We start from the raw sequence: 24,256 nt of genomic DNA on the forward strand, positions 1-24,256 counted from the left end.
TATCTATAATAATATTCAAGATAATAACCAAAAACAGCAAAATTTCCTCAAAATGACCAATTCAGGGGCAGCAACCCAACAACGGGTTGACCGATTCATCTGAAAATTTCAGGGCAGATAGATCTTGACCTGATAAACATATTTACCCCATGTCAGATTTCCTCTAAATGCTTTGGTTATAAGCCAAAAACTGCATTTTACCCCTATGTTCTATTTTTAGCCGTGGCGGCCATCTTGGTTGGTTGACCGGGTCACGCCACACATTTTTTGAACTAGATACCCCAATGATGATTGTGGCCAAGTTTGGTTCAATTTGGCCCAGTTTGACGACAGACGACGGACGACGACGGACGCCGGACGCAAAGTGATGGGAAAAGCTCACTTGGCCCTTCGGGCCAGGTGAGCTAAAAATAGAACATAGGGGTAAAATGCAGTTTTTGGCTTATAACTCAAAAACCAAAGCTTTTAGAGCAAATCTGACACAGGAAAAATTGTTCATCAGGTCAAGATCTATCTGCCCTGAAATTTGCAGATGAATCGGACAACCTGTTGTTAAGTTGCTGCCCCTGAATTGGTAATTTTAAGGAAATTTTGCTGTTTTTGGTTATTATCTTGAATATTATTATAGATAGAGATAAACTGTAAACAGCAATAATGTTCAGCAAAGTAAGATTTACAAATAAGTCTACATGACCGAAACGGTCAGTTGACCCCTTTAGGAGTTATTGACCTTTATAGTCAATTTTTAACAATTTTTTTTAAATCTTAGTAATCTTTTACAAAAATTTTCTCCTCCGATACTACGTAGCCAAATTAAACCAAACTTGGCCACAATCATCATTTGGGTATCTAGTCTAAAAATTGTGTGGCGGGACCCGGTCAACCAACCAAGATGGCCGCCAAAGCTAAAAATAGAACATAGGGGTAAAATTCAGTTTTTGGCTTATAACTCAAAAACCAAAGCATTTAAAGCAAATCTGACAAAAAGTAAAATTGTTATCAGGTCAAAATCTATCTGCCAGGAAATTTTCAGATAAATCAGACAACTCGTTGTTGGGCTACTGCCCCTGAACAGGTAATTTTAAGGAAATTTTGCTTTTTTTGGTTATTATCTTGAATATTTTTATAGAGATAAACTGTAAAAAACCATAAATGTTGGCAAAGTAAGATCTACAAATAAGTCAACATGACCGAAATTGTCAGTTGACCCCTTTAGGAGTTACTGCCCTTGATAGTCATGTTTAACCATTTTTTCGTAAATCTTAGTAATCTTTTACAAAAATCTTCTCCTCTGAAACTACTGGGCCAAATTAATTATAGATAGAGATAATTGTAAGCAGCTAGAATGTTCAGTAAATTAAGATGTACAAACACATCACCATCACCAAAACACAATTTTGTCATGAATCCATCTGCGTCCTTTGTTAAATATTCACATAGACCAAGGTGAGCGACACAGGCTCTTTAGAGCCTCTAGTTTGTGATGGTTACTTGACATTATTTTTTTTTAAACATAAATCTGAATGTTGATAGAATCTGAAAAAAAAATTAGTTATTTAATCTAAAATTTTTGAGTCTCTTGAAAAAAATGTTTAGCTAAGTGAATTTGATTTAATTACTAAGTATTAAGCTTAATTCCTTCTACGTGATATACATACAAACTATGTGTATCATTTACAGTAAATAAGGACCCTTAAATGGTAAGATTATAACTATGTTTAAATAAATAGTGTGTAATATAATTGCATGTTATATTTAATTTGATCAACAAATAACTCCACTGTTACAAAAACAATCTATATGTGAAACTTTAGCAAGCAGAATTTTTAGAGAATGTAAATATATTTTCAAAGCCGTTTTAAAGTCCCATGGAGAGTTGCTTCTGTAAACATTTCATTCGATTGTGTTAATGTACAAGTCTAATTCCTCTTTCTGTTATGTTTTTTTTATCGGATTGTATTTCCTCCATCCATTAACAGAGAAGCACCCGTTATACTGTCAGCACCAGAAGAACACAGAAAAACAGCTAGTTCAGAAATCTGAAATAACAATTGATATACTGTCAGCACCAGAAGAACACAGAAATACAGTTAGTTCTGCAATCTGAAATAACAATTATTATACTGTCAGCTCCAGAAGAACACAGAAATACAGCTAGTTCTGAAATCTGAAATAACAATTGTTATACTGTCAGCACCAGAAGAACACAGAAATACAGCTAGTTCTGAAATCTAAAATAACGAATGTTATACTGTCAGCACCAGAGGAACACAGAAATACAGCTAGTTCTACAATCTGTAATAACAATTGTTATACTGTCAGCTCCAGAAGAACACAGAAATACAGCTAGTTCTGAAAACTGAAATAACAATTGTTATACTGTCAGTTCCAGAAGAACACAGAAAAACATCTAGTTCAGAAATCTGAAATAACAATTGATATACTGTCAGCACCAGAAGAACACAGAAATACAGCTAGTTCTGAAACTGAAATAACTATTGTTATACTGTCAGCACCAGAGGAACACAGAAATACAGCTAGTTCTGCAATCTGTAATAACAATTGTTATACTGTCAGCACCAGAAGAACACAGAAAAACAGCTAGTTCTGAAACTGAAATAACAATTGTTATACTGTCAGCTCCAGAAGAACACAGAAATACAGCTAGTTCTGAAATCTGAAATAACAATTGTTATACTGTCAGCTCCAGAAGAACACATAAATACAGCTAGTTCTGAAATCTAAAATAACAAATGTTATACTGTCAGCACCAGAAGAACACAGAAATACAGCTAGTTCTGAAATCTAGAATAACAATTGTTATACTGTCAGCACCAGAAGAACACAGAAAAACAGCTAGTTCTGAAACTGAAATAACAATTGTTATACTGTCAGCTCCAGAAGAACACAGAAATACAGCTAGTTCTGAAATCTGAAATAACAATTGTTATACTGTCAGCAACAGAAGAACACAGAAATACAACTAGTTCTGAAATCTGAAATAACAATTGTTATACTGTCAGCACCTGAAGAACACATAAATACAGCTAGTTCTGAAATCTAGAATAACAATTGTTATACTGTCAGCACCAGAAGAACACAGAAATACAGCTAGTTCTACAATCTGTAATAACAATTGTTATACTGTCAGCACCAGAAAAACACAGAAATACAGCTAGTTCTGCAATCTGTAATAACAATTGTTATTCTGTCAGCACCAGAAGAACACAGAAATACAGCTAGTTCTGCAATCTGTAATAACAATTGTTATACTGTCAGCACCAGAAGAACACAGAAATACAGCTAGTTCTGCAATCTGTAATAACAATTGTTATTCTGTCAGCACCAGAAGAACACAGAAATACAGCTAGTTCTGCAATCTGTAATAACAATTGTTATTCTGTCAGCACCAGAAGAACACAGAAATACAGCTAGTTCTGCAATCTGTAATAACAATTTTTATTCTGTCAGCACCAGAAGAACACAGAAATACAGCTAGTTCTGCAATCTGTAATAACAATTGTTTTACTGTCAGCTCCAGAAGAACACAGAAAAACAGCTAGTTCTGAAATCTGTAATAACAATTGTTATACTGTCAGCTCCAGAAGAACACAGAAAAACAGCTAGTTCTGAAATCTGTAATAACAATTGTTATACTGTCAGCACCAGAAGAACACAGAAATACAGCTACATTTTGTAGTTCTGCAATCTGAAATAACAATTGTTATACTGTCAGCACCAGAAGAACACAGAAATACAGCTAGTTCTGCAATCTGATATAACAATTGTTATACTGTCAGCACCAGAGGAACACAGAAATACAGCTAGTTCTGAAATCTGAAATAACTATTGTTATACTGTCAGCACCAGAGGAACCCAGACATACAGCTAGTTCTGCAATCTGAAATAACAATTGTTATACTGTCAGCACCAGAGGAACACAGAAATACAGCTAGTTTTGAAATCTGAAATAACAATTGTTATACTGTCAGCACCAGAAGAACACAGAAATACAGCTAGTTCTGCAATCTGAAATAACAATTGTTATACTGTCAGCACCAGAGGAACACAGAAATACAGCTAGTTCTGCAATCTGTTATAACAATTGTTATACTGTCAGCACCAGAGGAACACAAAAATACAGCTAGTTCTGCAATCTGTAATAACAATTGTTATACTGTCAGCACCAGAAGAACACAGAAATACAGCTAGTTTTGAAATCTGAAATAACAATTGTTATACTGTCAGCACCAGAAGAACACAGAAATACAGCTAGTTTTGAAAACTGAAATAACAATTGTTATACTGTCAGCATCAGAGGAACACAGAAATACAGCTAGTTTTCAAATCTGTAATAACAATTGTTATACTGTCAGCACCAGAAGAACACAGAAATACAGCTAGTTTTGAAATCTGTAATAACAATTGTTATACTGTCAGCACCAGAAGAACACAGAAATACAGCTAGTTTTGAAATCTGTAATAACAATTGTTATACTGTCAGCACCAGAAGAACACAGAAATACAGCTAGTTTTGAAATCTGAAATAACTATTGTTATACTGTCAGCACCAGAGGAACACAGAAATACAGCTAGTTCTGAAATCTGAAATAACAATTATTATACTGTCAGCACCAGAAGAACACAGAAATACAGCTAGTTCTGCAATCTGTAATAACAATTGTTATACTGTCAGCACCAGAGGAACACAGAAATACAGCTAGTTCTGCAATCTGTAATAACAATTGCTATACTGTCAGCTCCAGAAGAACACAGAAATACAGCTAGTTCTGCAATCTGAAATAACTATTGTTATACTGTCAGCACCAGAGGAACACAGAAATACAGCTAGTTCTGCAATCTGTAATAACAATTGTTATACTGTCAGCTCCAGAAGAACACAGAAAACACAGCTAGTTCTGAAACTAAAATAACAATTGTTATACTGTCAGCACCAGAAGAACACAGAAATACACCTAGTTCTGCAATCTGAAATAACAATTGTTATACTGTCAGCACCAGAAGAACACAGAAATACAGCTAGTTCTGCAATCTGAAATTACAATTGTTATACTGTCAGCTCCAGAAGAACACAGAAATACAGCTAGTTCTGCAATCTGAAATACCAATTGTTATACTGTCAGCACCAGAAGAACACAGAAATACAGCTAGTTCTGCAATCTGAAATAACAATTGTTATACTGTCAGCTCCAGAAGAACACAGAAAAACAGCTAGTTCTGAAACTGAAATAACAATTGATATACTGTCAGCACCAGAAGAACACAGAAATACAGCTAGTTCTGCAATCTGAAATAACTATTGTTATACTGTCAGCACCAGAGGAACACAGAAATACAGCTAGTTCTGCAATCTGTAATAACAATTGTTATACTGTCAGCTCCAGAAGAACACAGAAAAACAGCTAGTTCTGAAACTGAAATAACAATTGTTATACTGTCAGCACCAGAAGAACACAGAAAAACAGCTAGTTCTGAAACTGAAATAACAATTGTTATACTGTCAGCACCAGAAGAACACAGAAAAACAGCTAGTTCTGAAACTGAAATAACAATTGTTGTACTGTCAGCACCAGAGGAACACAGAAATACAGCTAGTTCTGAAATCTGAAATAACAATTGTTATACTGTCAGCACCAGAAGAACACAGACATACAGCTAGTTCTGCAATCTGAAATAACTATTGTTATACTGTCAGCACAAGAGGAACACAGAAATACAGCTAGTTCTGCAATCTGTAATAACAATTGTTATACTGTCAGCTTCAGAAGAACACAGAAAAACAGCTAGTTCTGAAACTGAAATAACAATTGTTATACTGTCAGCACCAGAAGAACACAGAAATACAGCTAGTTCTGAAATCTGAAATAACAAATGTTATACTGTCAGCACCAGAAGAACACAGAAATACAGCTAGTTCTGCAATCTGAAATAACTATTGTTATACTGTCAGCACCAGAGGAACACAGAAATACAGCTAGTTCTGCAATCTGTAATAACAATTGTTATACTGTCAGCTCCAGAAGAACACAGAAAAACAGCTAGTTCTGAAACTGAAATAACAATTGTTATACTGTCAGCACCAGAAGAACACAGAAATACAGCTAGTTCTGCAATCTGAAATAACTATTGTTGTACTGTCAGCACCAGAGGAACACAGAAATACAGCTAGTTCTGAAATCTGAAATAACAATTGTTATACTGTCAGCACCAGAAGAACACAGAAATACAGCTAGTTCTGCAATCTGAAATAACAATTGTTATACTGTCAGCACCAGAGCAACACAGAAATACAGCTAGTTCTGCAATCTGTAATAACAATTGTTATACTGTCAGCTCCAGAAGAACACAGTAACAGCTAGTTCTGAAACTGAAATAACAATTGTTATACTGTCAGCACCAGAAGAACACAGAAATACAGCTAGTTCTGCAATCTGTAATAACAATTGTTATACTGTCAGCTCCAGAAGAACACAGAAAAACAGCTAGTTCTGAAACTGAAATAACTATTGTTATACTGTCAGCACCAGAAGAACACAGAAATACAGCTAGTTTTGAAATCTGAAATAACTATTGTTGTACTGTCAGCACCAGAGGAACACAGAAATACAGCTAGTTCTGAAATCTGAAATAACAATTATTATACTGTCAGCACCAGAAGAACACAGAAATACAGCTAGTTTTGAAATCTGTAATAACAATTGTTATACTGTCAGCAACAGAAGAACACAGAAATACAGCTAGTTTTGAAATCTGTAATAACAATTGTTATACTGTCAGCACCAGAAGAACACAGAAATACAGCTAGTTTTGAAATCTGAAATAACTATTGTTATACTGTCAGCACCAGAGGAACACAGAAATACAGCTAGTTCTGAAATCTGAAATAACAATTATTATACTGTCAGCACCAGAAGAACACAGAAATACAGCTAGTTCTGCAATCTGTAATAACAATTGTTATACTGTCAGCACCAGAGGAACACAGAAATACAGCTAGTTCTGCAATCTGTAATAACAATTGTTATACTGTCAGCTCCAGAAGAACACAGAAATACAGCTAGTTCTGCAATCTGAAATAACTATTGTTATACTGTCAGCACCAGAGGAACACAGAAATACAGCTAGTTCTGCAATCTGTAACAACAATTGTTATACTGTCAGCTACAGAAGAACACAGAAAAAACAGCTAGTTCTGAAACTGAAATAACAATTGTTATACTGTCAGCACCAGAAGAACACAGAAATACACCTAGTTCTGCAATCTGAAATAACAATTGTTATACTGTCAGCACCAGAAGAACACAGAAATACAGCTAGTTCTGCAATCTGAAATTACAATTGTTATACTGTCAGCTCCAGAAGAACACAGAAATCCAGCTAGTTCTGCAATCTGAAATAACAATTGTTATACTGTCAGCACCAGAAGAACACAGAAATACAGCTAGTTCTGCAATCTGAAATAACAATTGTTATACTGTCAGCTCCAGAAGAACACAGAAAAACAGCTAGTTCTGAAACTGAAATAACAATTGATATACTGTCAGCACCAGAAGAACACAGAAATACAGCTAGTTCTGCAATCTGAAATAACTATTGTTATACTGTCAGCACCAGAGGAACACAGAAATACAGCTAGTTCTGCAATCTGAAATAACAATTGTTATACTGTCAGCTCCAGAAGAACACAGAAAAACAGCTAGTTCTGAAACTGAAATAACAATTGTTATACTGTCAGCACCAGAAGAACACAGAAAAACAGCTAGTTCTGAAACTGAAATAACAATTGTTGTACTGTCAGCACCAGAGGAACACAGAAATACAGCTAGTTCTGAAATCTGAAATAACAATTGTTATACTGTCAGCACCAGAAGAACACAGAAATACAGCTAGTTCTGCAATCTGAAATAACTATTGTTATACTGTCAGCACAAGAGGAACACAGAAATACAGCTAGTTCTGCAATCTGTAATAACAATTGTTATACTGTCAGCTCCAGAAGAACACAGAAAAACAGCTAGTTCTGAAACTGAAATAACAATTGTTATACTGTCAGCACCAGAAGAACACAGAAATACAGCTAGTTCTGAAATCTGAAATAACAAATGTTATACTGTCAGCACCAGAAGAACACAGAAATACAGCTAGTTCTGCAATCTGAAATAACTATTGTTATACTGTCAGCACCAGAGGAACACAGAAATACAGCTAGTTCTGCAATCTGTAATGACAATTGTTATACTGTCAGCTCCAGAAGAACACAGAAAAACAGCTAGTTCTGAAACTGAAATAACAATTGTTATACTGTCAGCACCAGAAGAACACAGAAATACAGCTAGTTTTGCAATCTGAAATAACTATTGTTGTACTGTCAGCACCAGAGGAACACAGAAATACAGCTAGTTCTGAAATCTGAAATAACAATTGTTATACTGTCAGCACCAGAAGAACACAGAATACAGCTAGTTCTGCAATCTGAAATAACAATTGTTATACTGTCAGCACCAGAGGAACACAGAAATACAGCTAGTTCTGCAATCTGTAATAACAATTGTTATACTGTCAGCTCCAGAAGAACACAGAAAAACAGCTAGTTCTGAAACTGAAATAACAATTGTTATACTGTCAGCACCAGAAGAACACAGAAATACAGCTAGTTCTGCAATCTGTAATAACAATTGTTATACTGTCAGCTCCAGAAGAACACAGAAAAACAGCTAGTTCTGAAACTGAAATAACTATTGTTATACTGTCAGCACCAGAAGAACACAGAAATACATCTAGTTCTGCAATCTGAAATAACTATTGTTATACTGTCAGCTCCAGAAGAACACAGAAATACAGCTAGTTTTTGCAATCTGAAATAACGATTGTTATACTGTCAGCACCAGAAGAACACAGAAATACAGCTAGTTCTGAAATCTGAAATAACAATTGTTATACTGTCAGCACCAGAGGAACACAGAAATACAGCTAGTTCTGCAATTTATCTGATAATGACACTTGTCCAGTGTGTGCACAATCTAGAGAAGATTTATAACACATGTTTATTAATTGTGTCAATCTGTCACAATTAATTCACAGATTTTCTGTAGGATTTTTTGATAAATTTTATGTGTTATGTTGATGAAAACTTTGTAAGTACGCTTGATTTTGACCAAGCGATGCTTATGGGTTTTTTGAAGAGAAGTTACGGTTTTAATTTTTATTTCGCTAATTTTATTATGAGTATAGCAAGATTTATTATCTATAAAAGAAGAAATTGCATACTGTTGAATCATCAAGCTGAACTCAATTTAGTATACCATTTCTCATACCACATCTTCCTATATCCATCTAAAATAAGAAATCTTTCTCTTCTTTAAATAACCTTTTTTTTTTATCGCCAAAAGACAGAAAATCAGATCAATGTTTATATACATCTGATATTTTGTTAAAATTTTATTTTAAAAATTATGAAATTTGAAATAAAAGTAATAAGGCAAAAGTGTCTAAATAAATCAAGCTCAGTAAACTGTATAGGTCTTTTCCTGTCTATATTCATCATTATGTACATGAGTACCTATATAACTTACCTGCTCTATGGTTACTGGTTTCTGGGTCGGATGAGCTGTTTTGAATATTTCAGTCTGAAATACAAAATTGTAGTACCTTTTTAATGTTCTTTGGTCATAAATTGTAATTACCATATTGGTATAGATGTCGCTTCAATGTCTGGAATATCCTTTATTGAATCTTGTCTCGATGGTGTCATCACGATTTAGTTCAGTCGAAAATACCTCCTTTTTTAAAGATCAGTCTGTACTAATAGTTTCATATACCTATACCAAACCAATTGCAACTAAAATTTTCAATTACAAACACGTTTTGCAGGATCTCTATATTAATGACTTCAAGTATAAACCTCCTGATTGCACCTGTACTAGTTCCCAATTTACATATAATCCGGCTGTCCACGTTATCACCGGAGACCTCAACATTGTCAATGCGATATGTGTTATCAAAAGGTCCGAAATATCGAGAGCCTAAATCCCTCAACTGGAAATACAACTTCAAAATACTGATGGATTCAGTCGAAGATTATGCCAGGCAATGGGCTAAACGCGAAAAAGAAGACGTAGATACTCTTTCCGAAAAGATTATGGCTGTGAGGTCGTTGACACAAATCAGAATTAAGAAATATTAAAATGGTTCTATCAATACCCGTGCTACGTAAATCTTTTAAGACCCAAATGTTGCATAACACTTGTCCTACCTCCATGACAAATATAGTGTAGTCCCCGTAGATAAAGTCCCAAACAACACACTTTTTGTGTGTAAATCTTATTACATAAACTGCTTGATGAATAAATTAGGTATTGAAAATTCACTTGGAAACCCATCATATACCCTCACGACACTTACCAAAGAGGGAATCCCGGAAAATAATAGGTCTGTTATATATTCTTTTGAAATTTCAACCAAAGATGAAGAACTGGATCTTTCATCACTGTATTGGATACCTAAACTACATAAGTGTCCTTACAAGCAACGGTATATTGCTGGGTATTACAAGTGCTCCACGAAACCTCTTTCTAAATTAATAACATCAGACTATTTTATCAGCAATTAAAGACTGGCTTTAAAGTTATTGTGAAACTGCCTTTTCAATAGAGGTGGCGTGAATCAGATGTGGATACTAAATAAATCCAGAGATCTTTTAGAGTACATACAATCTAAGACTCTCTCATCTAGCAAGGGTATTGAAACATTTGACTTGTTTACACACTACACAAGTATTCCCGTTTCCAAACTAAAAGACAAATTGAAAGAGTTGGTTTTGCTTTGTTAAATAAAAAAGAATGGCGAACGTAGACAAGTATCTTGTCTTGGGGAGGGATAAATCCTACTTTGTAAAGAATCACTCTGATTCAAACAAAAAATTCTCTGAAACTGACATTATCAAGATGCTTGATTTCTTAATTGATAACATATTTGTTACGTTTGGAGGACGTGTTTTTCAACAGAGTTTCGGTATTCCAATGGGAACCAATTGTGTCCCTCTTCTTGCCGACTTATTCCTTTATTGTTATGAGGCTGAATTTCATACAGGACCTTCTTAGGAAGAAGGATAAGAAGTTAGCAATATCCTTTAACTTTACTTTCCGCTATACAGATGATGTTCTCTCACTAAATAATTAAAAAATTTGGTGACTATGTTGAACGCATCTATTCTATCGAACTAAAGATAAAGGATACAACTGATACAAGTCTGCCTCATATATTGACTTACATCTAGAAATTGACAATAATGGTCGGTTGAAAACAAAACTTTACGACAAAAGAGATGATTTCAGCTTTCCAATTGTGATCTTTTTATTTCTATGTAGCAACATTCCAGCAGCGCCGGCATACGAAGTATATATCTCTTGGAATTGATTGCAGATTAGCTTAATATCTATCTTAAAGGATCGTCTGAAACAGTCACAGAAATAATTAGTTTGATAAGAACGTCAACAAGTGACAGCTCTACGACAGATCCATCAATTGGATCACCAGAGAAGGCAATACACGGCTGGGAACATATTTTATATTCATAACTACTCTAATTATCAGCACAACAATGTTAAATCTACATTTTTGGGGAATCAAATATCAATATAAATGTAATTAAAAAAGTGCTTACCATTGCTGCATCATAGCTAAGGTTATGCTGTTGCGCATATGATCTTATCTGATTATGGAAAACTAGAAGAAGAAAATGAACAATTATTTTTCTTTCCATACTGTTATACGATTTATGACTTCAAATGTACTCCAGACAATATTTTTACTGTTTTCACGACACTTAGCGTAACAAATTTGTATTCTGCAAAAATATGATTACACATGTATAACTTTTTAACAATCAGCATTGCTTTGATAATTAAAAGTTCAAACCTAAACAGATTTTTATTACATAAACGCGTTACAAATATGACTACATCTACCGCAAGGGAAACATCTCTAAGCTTTTGCTCGGTAATGGAATTCTTTCGTTGACACTTTTCACATGTTTAGAGTTTCCTTTGATAAATTATACATTCAAACATAAAGACTGACAATCATGTCAACAAAGTTAACCAAAACTGACGATCTCGAACGTACCTGAAAAAAGTTAATTCTAGACACACGTCTCGATCGTTGCCATTCACATTTATTTCCGTGCGAATGCAACTGTGTAATTACTCACTTGGGGCATCCGCATATCCGGGACAAATGGCATTACATGTCACTCCATGTGGTGCTGCTTCTAATGCCACACCCTAAAATATGCGACACAAAACATTTTAACCTTTTGTATGACAGTATTTTGGCAGATCTTTTAAGCTTGGTCGTGAAAATTCGGACAATCGGGGTCTTCGAGTTGATCTGATCGGCAGTGTGAACCTAGCTTTAAGGTGGTATGGGTGTCTTTCGCCATCTTGGATTGTAAAAGAACAGAGAATCTAAGGTCCATATTTTCAATTAAGTTAGCAAAATTTGATGCAAGAATGCAGATAACTAATGTTAATTTTCATTCAAATAAACCAATTTATAAGAATATAAAAAAATTGGAAATGGGGAATGTGTCAAAGAGACAACAACCCGACCATAGAGCAGACAACCGCCGAAGGCCACCAATGGGTCTTAAATGTAGCGAGAAACTCCCGCACCCGGAGACGTCCTTCAGCTGGCCCCTAAACAAATAATATAAACGAGTCTAAATTGAAAACTACGTTCAAAACTATGATTGCGTTGGATAAAAAACGCAATTTTTATACGTGTGCATGTAAAACAAAATTCGTTGTAGAAGGGTCTAAATACAGCACAAACAACATTTTCCAAAAGACCAAACATATATATACAAGTTCAGTGATAATGAACGTCATACTAAACTCCGAATTATACACAAGAAACTAAAATTAATCAAAGAGCTGATAGCTCTGAAGTGGAAGAAGGTGAATAAAAGGTAACTTCAATTACCATAAAAGCAGCCCCACTTACCCAGGCTGCTTTGTTCCATTATCTTTAAAATGTATTTTTTTTTCTTCAAACAAGAAAAGGTCATAAGTACATGGATTTCCCATCCGTACAATCATTTTCTATGTTCAGTTGACTATGAAAATTAGGTAAAATCTTTAATTTGGCAGTAATTAAGAAGATCATATCAAGAGGAACACATGTGTACTAAGTTTCAAGTTGATTGGATTTCAACTTCATCAAAAACTACCTCGACCATAAACTTTATAACCAGAAGCAGGACGGACGGACAGACTAGAAAACATAATGCCCATAAATGGAGCATTAAAATAGCAAGACTTGTTACATACCTGCCAACTTTTGAAAGTTCCCATATGGGTTTTTACTGCACAACAACAATTTTAAAGGTTACAATTTTTAGCGACGTATTTTGCAAGATCTGGATTGTCTAGAAAAAGTGTCATATTTGTATGATGAACTTACATGCCTTTTCCTTAAGTCTGGTTGCATGATTCTAGTTATATATTAAATCGGTAGAAAAAATATACATGAAGCTAGCAGACAAGGGTTTATTTTCCAAATTAAGAATATTAGATGCTTGTTGAAATTTCCAATTTTGAATTATGCAGATGGACCTTTAACAGGTTGGGAACAACACTCCAAATGAGGGTAACCTAACTGGAAGATCATCACAACCCACTGTAAAAAATGAGCACAAAAAAAGTCATTTATATTCATATTATTTGATGAAACTTTTCCCCAAGAACTATGCATCTATTAAGTACTGAATGGTCAAAACATCATGTTTTTTTATTGACATAAATTTTGTCGTAAATGTAACCAAATGATGTAGAAATTGTGTTTTTTCTTCAAATTTCCATCAAATTGTAATGTTTATAGTTCCCTTTTTGCCTCTCTATAAAATAATAAGAAGAAACTGTTTCTTGTTTTGTTTTGTTTTGTTTTTGACAAATGATTGTTCACTGCTTGTAAATGAATCATTATATTTATATATCTTATCTGTATATATTTTTGTTCATGTCTCCATCTCTTTATCATTTGTAAATGTATAGACAAATAAGAAAGAAATAAGCTCCACATGTATATTTGCAACATCGTAAATTAATTAAAAAAATAGCATACACTAACACTAGTACTGCATGGATTTTAAGCATTATGAAAGTCTTATTTGTAGAAAGCTTATTAAAAAAGACTTAAAAACAGTGTAAAATGTCTTGCTATTTCTTAGCTTACACAAAAAAATCTAATATGTACTAACATTTACAAATTTAAATTTCAAGATTTTACTAGGAATTAATCTAACTACTAGACCTTTTATTAGTCTAGTTGCACATATTGTATGTTAACTTCTAATAACTTGTCAACAAATTTATGATATAAACTTCAATTTAATCCTTGAAAGGAGGTCTAGATTGCTAAAATAATTTATAAATTTTAATTTTTTTATTTGTCCAAAATCATTTAAATTCATTTAATCAACATCCTTTTATGATTATTTGATTAAAATATTAATCATTTATAGTCTTTTTACAATTTACATTTTTAAAAGCAAAATAACTGAAAACAGGATAAAACAAAGGGAAGTAACAAAAAAGTATTTCAATATTCCCAATACACATGGTTTTGATAACACAACGGCAGTTAGCCGGAGGTAAACATCGTTGATTACCAGTATGTTTGACACCCAAGCTGTCAAGTGAAGCCATATAATTATACATCTTCTTTGATGTTCAGGTAAAATTTAACACAGGTGTCAATTACACCCGTACAGTAGTAAGAAATGATCAAATATGGCGTCTGAAAAATTTCATACACGGGAGTTTTTTCTCCTTAACGGAAGGTTCACATGTATGTTACGAAGGGCATCTAATTCACATGACAAAGGAAAACCATGAATAAAGACAACACTTTATATATCCTTTTATTTATATAAAAACAAAATCTTCTTGTATGCAGGATTGCAAATTCGTAACTTCAAGGGCGAACTTCTAAACAGGGCGAGTTGTCCCGATACCAAATTCACGCATGCGTAATACAAATATCTACAGTTAAAACATCCTGTTACAAGTAAACAAATAACGTTCATGTGGATGAGATGAAATCTAATAATTTACATAAATAAAAGGGTCATATTTACGATAGTGATTGTTTTACAATCATAATTTACAAATTAAATGATTCAGATGCCTAATCATGTGTAAAAATCGGTGTCAGGAATCTAAGTTGTTTTGATATTGTAATACACGAAATGAATGCGGCATACGGAGACTCAATGCAAATGGTCGGCCCCTTAAGGTGTCAGACCACCAATTAAAAGTCCCTATCTGTTCAACCAAATTTTGCAATTTTCATAGCTTTCTAAATTTTTTATCTTAAGTTTAACCTCTTACAAACCAGGTATGTCCTGAATCGTACAGGTATCACCTTTCTGCATGCCAATTTTCGACATACCTTTAAAGCCATATAAGAAAGAAGAGACCTTCCGAATGGATGTACCACTAAAAATAACCCCTGGTTTTCTTGAAATCTTAAATTAGTATACTATGGAGCGCATTAATCCTCAATTTTTAATTTCAACTCATAGACAAGTAAATTTGGGCTCAAAATGGTCTTAATATATTTCTCTTTCACCAAAAGTTTCATTTCTGCAAATTTGTTGAGTAGTTTAAGTAAACAATGACATCAAATGCACTATTTTTTGTCCCGAGTAGGCCTACTTTTACATACGTTCTAAATTTGAGGGAGTAATTGGTGGTCTGACACCTAAAGAGCCAAAAAAGTTGCTCAGAAATCTTTGCTTTGCTTTATTCTTCATCCTTAGTCAATTTGAAGTCAGAAACAGCTTATCTGAACATAATGTGACTTATATTACAAATTTCACAGCTCAATTTAAACTGACTGTAATGTATGACTTTGATAGAAAATACTTGAAAATTTCATTTTGGGCTACAGGAACATAAACTTTCAATATCAAGATCAGTTTTGTTGATTTTTTTCTTGTTTGTTCTACTACTTAAAAGACTTTCCACAATTTTTAACATGGGTTAAGTAAAAAATCCAAGGTATTGAAGAGTCAAGGAATATTGACCCCCCTTTTTTACACCTGGTTTAAGTAATGGGACTGTTAAATGATCAAAAGTGCAGTCATGGTCATTTAACTGTTTTTATTTACTATCAGTTGATACAACTTAAGGTATAAAACTTTCATTTGAGATAATAAATGGGATTTTTGTGAGTTTTTGCAATGTTTACATCAGGCTATGTTATCTGCCAAATACATGCTATGACGCAATGATATAAGGGATAAAAATCAAATAATTTCATTAAATCTTGATGACAACAACTTTTTTTTGGTAGTAAAATAACCATGTTTTAATGTTGATACCACAGAAACAACTTACTGTGCATTTATAACAATTTGGGACATTTTTTTTTATGTAAAGCATATTGTCAGGGTGGGAAAAGCTAAAAATAGCACAAATTCAAGTTTAAGGCTCTAAGTTTGCAATATGTGACTTTTTGCCCCAAAAAAGATTGAAATGTGACTACTATCACTTCATATGATCAGTTAAGTAAAAAAAATCAATTGTTTTCTGAATTTGAGGTTTCAGCGCATTTCCCTTAAAGGTGTCAGACCACCAATTAAAAGTCCCTATCTGTTCAACCAAATTTTGCAATTTTCATAGCTTTCTAAATTTTTTATCTTAAGTTTAACCTCTTACAAACCAGGTATGTCCTGAATCGTACAGGTATCACCTTTCTGCATGCCAATTTTCGACATACCTTTAAAGCCATATAAGAAAGAAGAGACCTTCCGAATGGATGTACCACTAAAAATAACCCCTGGTTTTCTTGAAATCTTAAATTAGTATACTATGGAGCGCATTAATCCTCAATTTTTAATTTCAACTCATAGACAAGTAAATTTGGGCTCAAAATGGTCTTAATATATTTCTCTTTCACCAAAAGTTTCATTTCTGCAAATTTGTTGAGTAGTTTAAGTAAACAATGACATCAAATGCACTATTTTTTGTCCCGAGTAGGCCTACTTTTACATACGTTCTAAATTTGAGGGAGTAATTGGTGGTCTGACACCTAAAGAGCCAAAAAAGTTGCTCAGAAATCTTTGCTTTGCTTTATTCTTCATCCTTAGTCAATTTGAAGTCAGAAACAGCTTATCTGAACATAATGTGACTTATATTACAAATTTCACAGCTCAATTTAAACTGACTGTAATGTATGACTTTGATAGAAAATACTTGAAAATTTCATTTTGGGCTACAGGAACATAAACTTTCAATATCAAGATCAGTTTTGTTGATTTTTTTCTTGTTTGTTCTACTACTTAAAAGACTTTCCACAATTTTTAACATGGGTTAAGTAAAAAATCCAAGGTATTGAAGAGTCAAGGAATATTGACCCCCCTTTTTTACACCTGGTTTAAGTAATGGGACTGTTAAATGATCAAAAGTGCAGTCATGGTCATTTAACTGTTTTTATTTACTATCAGTTGATACAACTTAAGGTATAAAACTTTCATTTGAGATAATAAATGGGATTTTTGTGAGTTTTTGCAATGTTTACATCAGGCTATGTTATCTGCCAAATACATGCTATGACGCAATGATATAAGGGATAAAAATCAAATAATTTCATTAAATCTTGATGACAACAACTTTTTTTTGGTAGTAAAATAACCATGTTTTAATGTTGATACCACAGAAACAACTTACTGTGCATTTATAACAATTTGGGACATTTTTTTTTATGTAAAGCATATTGTCAGGGTGGGAAAAGCTAAAAATAGCACAAATTCAAGTTTAAGGCTCTAAGTTTGCAATATGTGACTTTTTGCCCCAAAAAAGATTGAAATGTGACTACTATCACTTCATATGATCAGTTAAGTAAAAAAAATCAATTGTTTTCTGAATTTGAGGTTTCAGCGCATTTCCCTTAAAGGTGTCAGACCACCAATTAAAAGTCCCTATCTGTTCAACCAAATTTTGCAATTTTCATAGCTTTCTAAATTTTTTATCTTAAGTTTAACCTCTTACAAACCAGGTATGTCCTGAATCGTACAGGTATCACCTTTCTGCATGCCAATTTTCGACATACCTTTAAAGCCATATAAGAAAGAAGAGACCTTCCGAATGGATGTACCACTAAAAATAACCCCTGGTTTTCTTGAAATCTTAAATTAGTATACTATGGAGCGCATTAATCCTCAATTTTTAATTTCAACTCATAGACAAGTAAATTTGGGCTCAAAATGGTCTTAATATATTTCTCTTTCACCAAAAGTTTCATTTCTGCAAATTTGTTGAGTAGTTTAAGTAAACAATGACATCAAATGCACTATTTTTTGTCCCGAGTAGGCCTACTTTTACATACGTTCTAAATTTGAGGGAGTAATTGGTGGTCTGACACCTAAAGAGCCAAAAAAGTTGCTCAGAAATCTTTGCTTTGCTTTATTCTTCATCCTTAGTCAATTTGAAGTCAGAAACAGCTTATCTGAACATAATGTGACTTATATTACAAATTTCACAGCTCAATTTAAACTGACTGTAATGTATGACTTTGATAGAAAATACTTGAAAATTTCATTTTGGGCTACAGGAACATAAACTTTCAATATCAAGATCAGTTTTGTTGATTTTTTTCTTGTTTGTTCTACTACTTAAAAGACTTTCCACAATTTTTAACATGGGTTAAGTAAAAAATCCAAGGTATTGAAGAGTCAAGGAATATTGACCCCCCTTTTTTACACCTGGTTTAAGTAATGGGACTGTTAAATGATCAAAAGTGCAGTCATGGTCATTTAACTGTTTTTATTTACTATCAGTTGATACAACTTAAGGTATAAAACTTTCATTTGAGATAATAAATGGGATTTTTGTGAGTTTTTGCAATGTTTACATCAGGCTATGTTATCTGCCAAATACATGCTATGACGCAATGATATAAGGGATAAAAATCAAATAATTTCATTAAATCTTGATGACAACAACTTTTTTTTGGTAGTAAAATAACCATGTTTTAATGTTGATACCACAGAAACAACTTACTGTGCATTTATAACAATTTGGGACATTTTTTTTTATGTAAAGCATATTGTCAGGGTGGGAAAAGCTAAAAATAGCACAAATTCAAGTTTAAGGCTCTAAGTTTGCAATATGTGACTTTTTGCCCCAAAAAAGATTGAAATGTGACTACTATCACTTCATATGATCAGTTAAGTAAAAAAAATCAATTGTTTTCTGAATTTGAGGTTTCAGCGCATTTCCCTTAAAGGTGTCAGACCACCAATTAAAAGTCCCTATCTGTTCAACCAAATTTTGCAATTTTCATAGCTTTCTAAATTTTTTATCTTAAGTTTAACCTCTTACAAACCAGGTATGTCCTGAATCGTACAGGTATCACCTTTCTGCATGCCAATTTTCGACATACCTTTAAAGCCATATAAGAAAGAAGAGACCTTCCGAATGGATGTACCACTAAAAATAACCCCTGGTTTTCTTGAAATCTTAAATTAGTATACTATGGAGCGCATTAATCCTCAATTTTTAATTTCAACTCATAGACAAGTAAATTTGGGCTCAAAATGGTCTTAATATATTTCTCTTTCACCAAAAGTTTCATTTCTGCAAATTTGTTGAGTAGTTTAAGTAAACAATGACATCAAATGCACTATTTTTTGTCCCGAGTAGGCCTACTTTTACATACGTTCTAAATTTGAGGGAGTAATTGGTGGTCTGACACCTAAAGAGCCAAAAAAGTTGCTCAGAAATCTTTGCTTTGCTTTATTCTTCATCCTTAGTCAATTTGAAGTCAGAAACAGCTTATCTGAACATAATGTGACTTATATTACAAATTTCACAGCTCAATTTAAACTGACTGTAATGTATGACTTTGATAGAAAATACTTGAAAATTTCATTTTGGGCTACAGGAACATAAACTTTCAATATCAAGATCAGTTTTGTTGATTTTTTTCTTGTTTGTTCTACTACTTAAAAGACTTTCCACAATTTTTAACATGGGTTAAGTAAAAAATCCAAGGTATTGAAGAGTCAAGGAATATTGACCCCCCTTTTTTACACCTGGTTTAAGTAATGGGACTGTTAAATGATCAAAAGTGCAGTCATGGTCATTTAACTGTTTTTATTTACTATCAGTTGATACAACTTAAGGTATAAAACTTTCATTTGAGATAATAAATGGGATTTTTGTGAGTTTTTGCAATGTTTACATCAGGCTATGTTATCTGCCAAATACATGCTATGACGCAATGATATAAGGGATAAAAATCAAATAATTTCATTAAATCTTGATGACAACAACTTTTTTTTGGTAGTAAAATAACCATGTTTTAATGTTGATACCACAGAAACAACTTACTGTGCATTTATAACAATTTGGGACATTTTTTTTTATGTAAAGCATATTGTCAGGGTGGGAAAAGCTAAAAATAGCACAAATTCAAGTTTAAGGCTCTAAGTTTGCAATATGTGACTTTTTGCCCCAAAAAAGATTGAAATGTGACTACTATCACTTCATATGATCAGTTAAGTAAAAAAAATCAATTGTTTTCTGAATTTGAGGTTTCAGCGCATTTCCCTTAAAGGTGTCAGACCACCAATTAAAAGTCCCTATCTGTTCAACCAAATTTTGCAATTTTCATAGCTTTCTAAATTTTTTATCTTAAGTTTAACCTCTTACAAACCAGGTATGTCCTGAATCGTACAGGTATCACCTTTCTGCATGCCAATTTTCGACATACCTTTAAAGCCATATAAGAAAGAAGAGACCTTCCGAATGGATGTACCACTAAAAATAACCCCTGGTTTTCTTGAAATCTTAAATTAGTATACTATGGAGCGCATTAATCCTCAATTTTTAATTTCAACTCATAGACAAGTAAATTTGGGCTCAAAATGGTCTTAATATATTTCTCTTTCACCAAAAGTTTCATTTCTGCAAATTTGTTGAGTAGTTTAAGTAAACAATGACATCAAATGCACTATTTTTTGTCCCGAGTAGGCCTACTTTTACATACGTTCTAAATTTGAGGGAGTAATTGGTGGTCTGACACCTTAAGTCTTCAGAAGACTTGACGTCTTCTTCCACTAAAAATCATACAAGACCAAACTTATAAATATTTTAAATATTTTTACAAGTGTATATTATTTTGGTTGATTTTTTTTTTAAATTGGTATTTTAAGGGGAGGTAACTCTGAAACGGTGCATATTCTGAAGGAATCTACATGGAATTTTCCTTTTTTGTATTTTCCGGTATAAGCCATACAAAATGTGCCATTTTGTCACAACCTGTAGTTTGAGAAAGCTTTACATTTTAAATTAATACAAATGAACTTCTATTTGCTTGTCTTTATTTGACAGTTTACGTCCATATCCCCGGTCCTTAAATCGGGTAAACTTGATAACATTATTGCATACATTTGAACAAACCTTTGTCATTCCAATAAGACCAGCTTTTGCTGCACTATAAGGAGCCTTTTCAGGAGAACTTATGACACCCATCTGTGAAGACATATTGATTATCCTTCCCCAACCTGAAACAAAAAGGGAAGACTTGTCTATACAATGACTTAACTTTCACAATGGTTTTATTTTAGTTATTCATTTTAATAGATATAAAAATGGCTGGATATTTTTGTTGTGATCTGACCACGTCTTTTCATTTTCCAGTTATTTTTTTTTTCTCAATTTTTATTACAGGCTTTTCTCCATGCGTTCGTGTATGTCTTGGATAAAAAAATATTTTATTAAAAAAATTGAAGCATGCAATAATTTTCATAAGTGCTTTACAAAAATTATCTAGAAACAAACAATGCGGTAAAGGCTTTGCTCATTGTGGAAGACCGTACGGTGAATTATAGCTGTTAATTTCTTTGTCATTTGGTCTCTTGTGGAGTGTTGTCTCATTTGCAATCATACTACTTTTTATAACGTTGATGGTTATAATCTATCTTAAAAAATGACACACAATTATTATAGATATTACTAAAATTGAAACTAGTTGAGTGAAAGAGAGTTGTGTTTGCTTTAATAAGTTGTCTTTAATCAACGCACCTTTTCGCTTCATATCACCAACAAATTCTTTAATTAAAAGAAATGGCGCTGTCATCGTTATCCCTATCATCATGTCCCATTTATCTTTCGGATAATCTTCTATAGGAGCAGTATACTGTATACCTATAATAAATAAGACCAAAGCAGGGTACCAGATGTAGATGGAACGGGGACTAATTATATCACCCATAACGATTCCTTAAATCAAATGTTTATTCATCTTAAAAAGTCAAAGTCTGAATTAAAATCTAAAATCGAGGAAACAAGCACAATTCTCAATATAGAATCATTAGATCGATTAAGTCTTATTCCAAATTGAGGGGCAAATTTTTATTCACTATATCGGATTGCAAAATTTCAGATACTTTCTCATTCGAGTATCCCTCTTCATGGTTTGGTTTACAATTCTTAAAGGGTCAATATACCACCATTTCAGAGGGCAATACTGTTTTGAATATCGAAAGGGTCATTTTGTTTACTGTCAATACCGTCAATTAAGAAAGCAATACTGCTTTGAGTATCGAAAGGGTAATTTTTTTTACTTGCTTCCTAGTAAAAATCGAAAATAAATTTTATACCATTTACTCAGACAATCATCCATCTTAAACATTTCAGAATCGCTTAAAATTAAACAGAAGTTGGAAGTTTAATGAATATCCTTAGATATTCTACAATGCTAAGTATCTTAATTTTGACATAATTTACATCTCGGTACAATATTCCATTAACCAGATGGTAAATGTATGTCGATTCCTATTCTAAATCGCCTAGCAATTATGTTGCCTTCCGCATACGATCTACATGATCAATTATACTATTAATAATGTGATTCGGAAAAAGTGTAATTATAAATATTAATAAAATTAAAGTGTTAACAAACTTCAATAATTCATTTCTATAAACCAAGCAAAGTTCAAAGTAATGTGGTAAACAAAAAGAATGTTATTATAATGCAAATTCTTTTAAAAAAATATTGTTTAGCATAATGTATACTGCTCAGTTTGGGAAAATGTTTTCAAGTGAAAATAGATTTGAGATTGGACCGTTCAAATGCAATTTCTATGATGACGTACTTACCAGCATTATTTACGAGAATATCAATTCCGTCAGGATATAAGTTTTTCACAGCTTTACAAAATTCGGATATCTCGTCCGTTTTAAGTAAATTACATGGTACATAATTTACTTTGATTGTTGGATATTGTCTGGAACAAAAGTTTAAGAAAATCAAGCCGTTTATTTATTGACCTTTCCATACACAATCATGTATATTTAATACATGTGCATTGACAATCATCAGTTTATAAAGTAATGACGTAAATTAATATCTTTGATTATAAATTGTTTTTTTCCCCATCATTTGAACGATTGTATTCAACACAAGAACACCGTATAAAGAGAAGAATTAAAATTGACTACGAGTAAAATGATTCCTGGACCAAAATATCCATAGTATCAAGTAATATACATTAGCTAATTACTTTATAAATTCTTTCACGAGATCATCGATAATTGCTTGTTCTCCAAGTCCAGTCAAAATAATATGACATCCTTTTGTAGCAAGATGATGAGCTATTCCTAATCCTATACCACTGGTGGAACCCGTAACAACAGCTGCTTTGTTCTCCATGCTTTAGTTTGGAAGGCACTACAAAATAAATAACTTTACAAACTATATTATCATTAATTGTATTTGTTGATAAAAAAAAATTTGTTAATAACTATATCATCTTATTTAATTTTTTAGAATCATCAGTAGTAATATGTAAATATATTGTATTTTCAACTGTTTTTAAACTATAAAAAATCTCCGGACCGTTCATCTATGATATATGTCTATGAGAATGATGTACATATATGAATGTGCATGTATGATATGTAAATTTATTGCATATTGAGTTGTTGGAACTATGTAAAATTCTTGGCTGATCATCTATGGTTTATATGTTAAAGAGAATAATTTATAGTGCACTGGCTGGAATATCAGTTAATGAGACTAATTTGGAGTACAAATATATGACATTGTTGTACTAGTTGGAGAATGGATCGAGGAGACTGGTTTACCTGCTGGAGTATATGTCGAGTATACTGGTATATTTTGAAGCTGCATTAGTCAAGGACACTTGTGTACCTGTTGACATATG

General features: G+C 32.9%; 1 protein-coding gene across 1 annotated transcript; it reads right to left on the bottom strand.

Annotated features, from left to right (window-relative positions):
• Positions 1 to 1,737: 1,737 nt before the first annotated feature.
• Positions 1,738 to 24,197, bottom strand: LOC139517934 (D-beta-hydroxybutyrate dehydrogenase-like). Its single transcript, XM_071309488.1, has 9 exons — positions 24,177 to 24,197; positions 23,594 to 23,760; positions 23,190 to 23,317; positions 22,113 to 22,235; positions 21,489 to 21,592; positions 12,230 to 12,302; positions 11,684 to 11,745; positions 9,594 to 9,647; positions 1,738 to 2,039 (listed from the first exon to the last, which is right to left on the bottom strand). Exons 2-9 carry the CDS (start codon positions 23,740 to 23,742, stop codon positions 1,947 to 1,949), a joined length of 786 nt encoding a protein of 261 aa, XP_071165589.1. The 5' UTR covers positions 23,743 to 23,760; positions 24,177 to 24,197; the 3' UTR covers positions 1,738 to 1,946.
• Positions 24,198 to 24,256: the final 59 nt, after the last annotated feature.

The sequence above is a fragment of the Mytilus edulis genome, chromosome 3 (assembly GCF_963676685.1).
Source record: "Mytilus edulis chromosome 3, xbMytEdul2.2, whole genome shotgun sequence".
In the NCBI taxonomy this organism is placed as follows: Eukaryota; Metazoa; Mollusca; class Bivalvia; order Mytilida; family Mytilidae; genus Mytilus; species Mytilus edulis.

Bases quoted from the DNA above. Each gene is read 5' to 3' on its own strand.
- LOC139517934 (XM_071309488.1), bottom strand. From the start codon at position 23,742: ATGGAGAACAAAGCAGCTGTTGTTACGGGTTCCACCAGTGGTATAGGA. The intron at 22,236-23,189 runs GTAAGTACGTCA...TATTTATTATAG, and splicing joins TATTCTCGTAAATAATGCTG to GTATACAGTATACTGCTCCT. The intron at 21,593-22,112 runs GTGCGTTGATTA...TTTTTGTTTCAG, and splicing joins TGGTGATATGAAGCGAAAAG to GTTGGGGAAGGATAATCAAT.